General features: G+C 43.9%; 1 protein-coding gene across 4 annotated transcripts in view; it reads right to left on the reverse strand.

Annotated features, from left to right (window-relative positions):
* The window catches only part of DHDDS (dehydrodolichyl diphosphate synthase subunit), a 28,646-nt gene extending 23,763 nt beyond the window's left edge, over positions 1-4,883 (reverse strand). For 3 of the 4 annotated variants that reach the window (XR_014297465.1, XM_082666728.1, XM_082666726.1), the window contains exons 1-3: positions 4,822-4,883; positions 3,977-4,092; positions 1,816-1,932 (exon numbers count right to left, since the gene is read on the reverse strand). Coding sequence is in view for 3 of the 4 variants with exons in the window: in XM_082666728.1 (XP_082522854.1) it covers positions 1,816-1,932; positions 3,977-4,039 (180 nt within the window). In the remaining variant the exon portion in view is untranslated. Of the gene's footprint in view, positions 1-1,815; positions 1,933-3,976; positions 4,262-4,821 lie in introns of those variants that run through there. The other variant, XM_082666727.1, reaches the window with a different exon arrangement.
* Positions 4,884-7,507: the final 2,624 nt, after the last annotated feature.

Below are 7,507 nucleotides of genomic sequence, written 5' to 3' on the forward strand. Positions count from 1 at the left end.
AGAAAGGAATTATTGTTTTCATGCCTACTTTAGAGATGATAAAATTGAGGCTCAGAAAGTTGAAGACGAGTCAAAATTCCACAGCTCTACCATATGAATCCATTATATGAGGTTCTAGAACAGCAAAAACTCATCTAGAGTGATGGAAATCAGAAGGTGAGGGGGAAGGGGAGGAGAAGAGGAGGGAGGACAGGGTTTGACTGGGAAGGGGCACAAAGGAACTTGCTAGAGAGATGGAAATGTTCTATATCTTGACAGGGCTGTGGATTAGACAGATGAATGCAACTGTCAAAACCCCAAATCTGTGCATTTCCCTGTATGAAATTATACCTCAACAAAAAAAGAAGTGAAACTCAAATTTAAACTCAGTCCTTTGGTACGGTACTGCTCTAACCCAGTGCCACTAAAGGTGGAGAACAAACTGAAGATGAGAATAACAGTGTTGAGATGGGGAGCCTGGAGGTTAAAGGTAAGGGACAGAAGACATTCAAACAGAACTGAAGAAATAAAGCTGAAGAGCTACCTTTCTAATCCCTTATCAGACATACAAACCCATTCACTGCCACCTCAGGAAAATTACCAGTGCAAACCTGACACTTGAATAGGCTTGGGACTGAAGATCTTACCAGGCAGCAAACTTGGTGGGTACACCTGGGTCGGAGCCCACCACTGACCTCAGTTAATATAGGCTAATAACAACAGCTTCAATTTTTTGAGCACATCCTTTATGCCAGGTCTTGTGCCACATGCTTTTCATTGTGCCATCTTGTTTAATCCTCATGTAATCTCCCCATTTTACAGATGAAGGAACTGAGGCAAAGGGAAGCTACGTAACTTGCAGCAGGTCACAGAGCCAGGAAGTGGCAGAGTAGGGGTGCCAATGAGTTCTGAGTGACTACAGAGCTTAAGCTCCTAAGCACTAGGCAAAACCTGCCTCTTAGTCACAAAAGAGAAACTGAGATCAACAAACCTGAAGACCTCAGTGTTAGAGAGAACTCCACAACCACTCATTCAAGGCAAAAAATATCACTGCCCTGGCTTCAGGACGTGTTCTTGTGCCAAGAAGCTGGGATCCGTGGGCTACAGAGTTTCACAAAGATCGACATATTCCATTCTTATTGATAAATTTACTGTTTCCCAATTTGCAGTGGGCATTAAAACCATAAAACGTTGATGACGTTTGGTTGGAGTGATGTCCTGGTTTGTCTGGCACTCTTCCTAGTTTAAGCACTTAAAGGCCTGTGTCCTGAGAAACACCTCAACCTCAGAATGGGTAGTCACCCTCTACCTTTGCTCTGGAAATGTCACTTCTAAGAATTTATTCTAAACTAGTACCATTTATAATGTCCAATAATAGTGGAGCAGCTAAACAAACTATGTCAGATCCTCAGGAAAAATGTTCCACAGCCATTAAAACATATAGGTAGAAAGCCATAGATCAACCTAGAAAAATACTTGCCAAAATGTCAAGAAAAAAATAAGGTTATCAAAGCTATAGATGTAATTTTATAAATGTTAAGTCATGTTGAACATATTACAAGGATTGGGATGAGGCACAGAAAAACATAAATTGTTGATTAAAGTGGTAAGAGGAGACAATTTTGTTCTTATTTCTAATATTTTGCGATGATTCACTGGATGACTTCATTTTCTGTTAATGTTGATATGAGATCTATGGCTAGCAAGCAAGCAATAAAACAGACAAACAGCTATAAAAAAGCACTCTCAAACCACAGCAAACTCAGGGCCTGGTTTTCTAGCTATAATCCAATTCTCCACAGACCATTCACCTTGGGTTCTGCAACGTGCACCCACCTCAGCCAGTTTGTTGAAGCCCTGTGAGTGACCCTCTTGCCTCTCCACTTGGCACTTCTTGGCATAGCGACGGTTCCCATCCATTATAAACGCAATGTGTTTGGGCATTGGGCCTGCCTGTGAAGTAAGAAGACAAATGAACACATCACATACTCCTCAGAGATAAAGGGAGACAATATTCCAAGCTGACAGGCTTGAGCTATATGATAAAAGCCCTGAGGAAGGGAACTGGGTATTCTGTACTTTTAGCTCAATACATAAGCATTAAGCACTTTTATTCATTTTTATTTATATGTTTATTGAGCCCTTACTACATGCCAAGTACTATGCTGAGCTTTTCACATTTCATCTTAATTTTTTATCATACAAACATATGAAGTAAATAGTGTTATCTTCATTTTATAGGTGAAACAACTGAGGCTCAGAGAGGTCAAGTGACTTGCATAAGTCACACAGCCAAGAAGAGACAAAGTGGGGATTCAAATTTAGGTCTATGTGCTTTCAGAGTTCATCTCCTAACCATATGCCTTTAACCACCACCTTGGTTTCGTTAGCCTTCAACTGGAAGGCACAGGAAGGATATTGATGGGTATGGCCAAATGTAAAGGGCATCCTCCACATAAAAGAGGCATACACTTCTCAGTTGTATCCGAGTCCTGTCACACAGGAATGGGGGCCTCATATTGTTGGATCTTCTTATTTTACAAGAGAAGCTAATCAAGATTTTTATAAAAATTTAAATGTCAGGAGCCATTTGAAAACAAACAAAAAAGACATTTTGGGGGCAAACAAAACTTCTTACCTGGCCTAGAGCAGACTTTGTTGTCTATCATAGCAAAAATTCACTCCTTGGGCTATTTTCCCTCACTGGAGGGGCTCTTCATAGACCACTTCCCCTGCATCTCCCAACATTTTCTACTTTTGTCCCCCATATATAGCCATAAAAAAAAAAATTCCAGTAAAGTCATGCAGCTTGTTCTTCCCAACATGTGACCGCAGTGTTTCCTTGAGGAGATGCTTTTCTATTTCCTGGACTGCCTGAGATCACCTGGCATTTGTGTGTGAGTGTATGTGTGGGTACAAGGCTTACTTACTCATAAATACACTGCTACTTGCTGCTTGACAGCCTGTGGCTGAAAAATAAAACCAAGCTGACTGGCTCCAATATCAAACCTTTCATGTGAGGAGGATATAACATTGCTGTGATTCCTAGAGAAAAAGCTGAGGGAAGATCTAGGGAGTGGAGTGTAGGAAACAGAGTGATTGTAGTCTTGAAATGATTGAAAGACAGCCCCAATAATAGTAATTAAAAACTGCTAGACACAGTGCTGAGTGTTTTCTATGTAGTTTCATTTAATCCTCAAAATCACCATATAAAGTCACACGGTTAATAAACGACAGAATAGAACTTTCATTCATGTTTGCCTCCAGAACCCTCTTAACCATTATGCTCTACTGTCACATCAAAGAAAGATTCGTTATTTTATCTAAACCCAGAGGTCAGGGACTTCCCTGGTGGCGCAGTGGTTAAGAATCTGCCTGCCAATGCAAGGGACAGGGTTCGATCCCTGGTCTGGGAAGATCCCACATGCCGCGGAGCGACTAAGCCCGTGGGCCACAACTACTGAGCCTGAGCTCTAGAGCCCGCAAGCCACAACTACTGAGCCCGCATGCCATAGCTTCTGAAGCCAGCACACCTAGAGCCTGTGTTCCACAACAAAGAGAAGCCAGCACAGTGAGAAGCCCATGCACTGCAACAAAGAGTAGCCCCCGCTCACCGCAACTAGAGAAAGCCCGCACACAACAATGAAGACCCAATGCAGCCAAAAATAAATTAAAAAAACAAAACAAAGCCCAGAGGACAATACTAGGAATAATACATCAAAGTTCTAGGGAAACAAATTTCAGGAAGATCTAACAGTCTATGCTGCCCAATGATATTGGGAGGTCTCAGGCTTCCTGAAAATGTGAGAGTTAGGACAATAATCTGCCAGAAATGTAGACCTGGAAGTTACCTGCAATTCTAAGGCTCTTTGATACCATTGCTAAATTCTACTACAAATCCATAAATATCATGGGTTACCCAGTTTTTATAACAGGTTTTAATATAAGATTACCCAACGAACCAAAAGGCCAACTGGTGCATTGGGCCACTGCTCACCTTTATGATGTTGGCACAGAACCGCTCCCAAAACGACAGCTCTCCTTCCTTGATCCATGACATAGTTCTTGCCTCAGCAGAAGCAGCACAGAACAATTAGTCACCAACCAGGTAACCTTGTATAAACAAGACAGAGAATTAGAAGTCACCACACCTGCAAACAACTATGGCTGACTTGCAGGGATTCACCAAAACGGTAGAGATCAGCCAGCATTAGAATCCAGAAACACTGGCCCTGGACTTCCCTGGTGGTCCAGTGGCTAAGACTCTGCGCTCCCAATCCATGGGGCCCGGGTTTGATCTCTGGTTAGGGAACTAGATCCCACAGGCCACAACTAAGAGTTCGCATGCTGCAACTTAAGATCCCGTGTGCCACAACTAAGACCCGGCAGAGCCAAAAAAAAAAAAAAAAAAAAAAAGACACTGTCCTAAGCCTCTAGTCTTTCACTACCCAGAATTTATAAGCCAATAGGACCTTTGGGCGCAGAGGCCTTTCCTTGGTTCTATGGGCTTGGTGGACCTTGCTCCCATCCCCTTTTTTCTCAGAGTCTGCACTGCCTTTTTCTGAACATGTAAGTCTGCTTCCTGTCACATCGTAGTGCCTACATCCTGATCCTTCCCCCTTCTTCCTTCTCCATCTTCCACCAGGCTGTGTTTCCCACTCTCGGGGCTCCGGGTCACTAACCCCTTCAGTTGTTGCAGCCGTTACCTCCTACCCCAGAGATTTCCCAATTATTTACTCCTTCACTTGTATCTTCCACTGCCCCCTTTGTCTCTCCCACAGCTGCCTCCCGCTCAGTCATCTCTCTCCTCTTCTCCTCTAATTCACCCCCTGAATCCAGCACCTTGACAGGCTCCGCCGGCACCTTTCAACAGCTCGAGGAGACCGACACTTCCTCACGACGTGGCGCTGGAAGAACACGTCATCGTTGGGCGCTGGGACACGCTTCTGCCGTCACCGAATGGGCGGGGCCCTGGCCTGCGCCTGCGCGCTCGGAGGAGGAGCGGAGATGAGCTAAGCTAGAGTTCTCGGCTGTGCGCACTCCAGGGGCGGGGCACGTTGGGGTGAAGGGGATAACCGCGCGGGCTGCCCGGCTCCGGACCACGTGCGAGGGACCCGGCTGGGGAAGGCGGGGTTCAGACCACCTGGGACAGCCGAGAAGTCTGTAGACAGGCGGGCTAGGTTACGGGGCAAGAATTAGGGGAGCCCCACCTCAGAAATGCTGGGACTCCTTAGCCACTGGTGGCAGTTTGGACTTTTGAGAAAAGGGGTAAGGCGGCGTCCTGCTAGCTGGAAGGCCGCTACACTGGCTTTAGAGCTCTGGTACAAGTGTTTTTTGTTTGTTTTTTTGGTAGAAGTCTTAAATATCCTGTTTTTATACTGTTTTGTCTTATTTAGTGAATTTAATCGTTTGCGAAGTTCCTAGCCGTAGTTAGCCTCACAGGGAGGGCACTTAATATCAGTCCATTTTGTGCTGATTTAAGGCACTCAAGATTTTGGGATTTGCATTCTCAGGACCTACCCAAAGAACTCAAAAAAGGGTTAAGGCCAGAAAGAACTCTAAGAATGACTTCTAAAGTTTAAGGAAGGCCATCAACTAACCCTGACAGAAAAATCAAGGGCATTCATTCTGTACCAAACCTTTAAAGAAAAGGGCTGCAGGAATTTGAGGCACTAACTCACAAAAGATATTGGGAGTTTAGTTTTCTTAAAATGAGAGAAGGGGAAAAAAAAAAAACTTTACCATTTTCAGAGAACCTTCTTGTAGTTTCTTACTTTGGGTTGCAGTGTCAAGGAAACAAGGCAAGAGATGCTGTAGTCATGACTCCCGATTCATTACTTTTGTCTTCCACTCTTTCTGATGAAAGGGTTATTTTTAACAGAGTGAAATGATCAAAGAATGCCCTCCAGAGATGAGTAACCCACCCATGAATGGTCTCTTAAGCTTTTCCATCCTTCCTGCTTTGCATGTAGGTTAGTAAGTTTCTGCCTAGCTGATTTCTTCAATTTTGCAGGAAAACCATTTAGTGAAGTCCAGTAGTAGCTTGCTACTTTTAACATCTTCCAAGGTCAGCTTTGACTTTTGGTAGGAAGTCCCTAGAGGGATATATGAAACTTCTTACCCTTGTTCTGTTAACGTTTCGGTGCACTTTGGGTGATAGTTGGTATGCCTCCAATCAAGTCTTTCTTTTCTAAACCCTCCTTCCCTTAGGGGGAGCTAGATGTTTAAAAATACAGTGTTCATCAGGCTAGTGAACTTGTTAACATGTGTTTATAGCTGGTCAGTGTATCTCCTCTGGCCTCAATTTCAACAGTTTCCCCTGTATTTCCATCCCTGGGTTGCTGCAGGGGGTTAATTAATTAAGATTTGTAAAGGGCTTTGAGGAGCAAGGGACAAAGTATTATTAGGGTCTCATGCCCCAAGCCATGGCCCCATCCTTTCATCCCAGTCAGTGGCACAGGCAACCCCATTCTTATGCATGCCAAGCCCTTAATCCCCTCTTGAATGTGGCAGCTTCCAAGGAAAGGACAAGAGGCCTTAACTAGAAACAAAAATCCACTGTAATGAGGTGCTAAAAAGACTGAACTTTCAAGATTCACTCCTAACAAAATGGCTGAACAGAAAACTTAATGGTTCTTGTGACTTGAGTCCCAATCCAAGAAAGTGGAAATAATGGTAGGAAGAAAGCACCTTAAATATCAACCAAGGAGATGACAGTTTCGGTACCAATAAGTCTTTATTCATTGTATTTTCCCAAGGAAAAGAAGGGGAAGGGAAAGGGGTCAGCATGTGTTACAAAATGATAGCAAATGGGAAAGGAAGTACCTGGCACAGCAAAATCAACCAACAAATAAACACTGCCCAGATGGGGTCGCCAAAGCCCAAGGGGGCTCAGTCTCCTGCAGTTCAGTAATGAGGGGAAGGGATGAAGAACAGGTACATGCTTTTCTACCCTCCCTCCCTCCCCATAAATTCAAGATTTCACACAAAGCTTTGGTTTCTAGCAGTAAACATGGAGTTACATTCGTCCGTCTCCTATTAAACAATTTTGTGGCCACTTTGACATAAGTTTCTTGCACCTGCATAAAAGTTCCTGAGTGACTTGACTATACATTCATCTTTCCTTTCGTGGTCTCCCAACCCCACTTTCTACATGGAAGGCCCCCTCGTTGCTCCTCTAACCCTAGGATTAGAGATTAAAGTAGGTTTTAATCCATGCAAAGACAGCAGTCTCTTTGGAATGAATCAAATCAAGGAATGGTCATGACTCAGGAGATTGAGAACAAGGGATGGTGAGTTCTTAGCTTCTTCAGGATTTTTGCACAAATCATTTAATCACAGACACCCCACAAATTAAACGTATAGGTGTATGGAGTATTTTTGGGGAGGGCACGAAGGGGGAAAGAAGAGGGGGTAGGAATACAGTGTTTAGGACAGAAAATCTTGTTCGAAATAGGAAACAGGGGAAGGGGAACACAAAAGAAAGTGTAGTTCAAGACCTCCCACTTCAAGAAGAGGGGCCCCCAAG

The sequence above is a fragment of the Grampus griseus genome, assembly GCF_964374135.1.
Source record: "Grampus griseus genome assembly, chromosome: 1".
Classification (NCBI taxonomy): domain Eukaryota; kingdom Metazoa; phylum Chordata; class Mammalia; order Artiodactyla; family Delphinidae; genus Grampus; species Grampus griseus.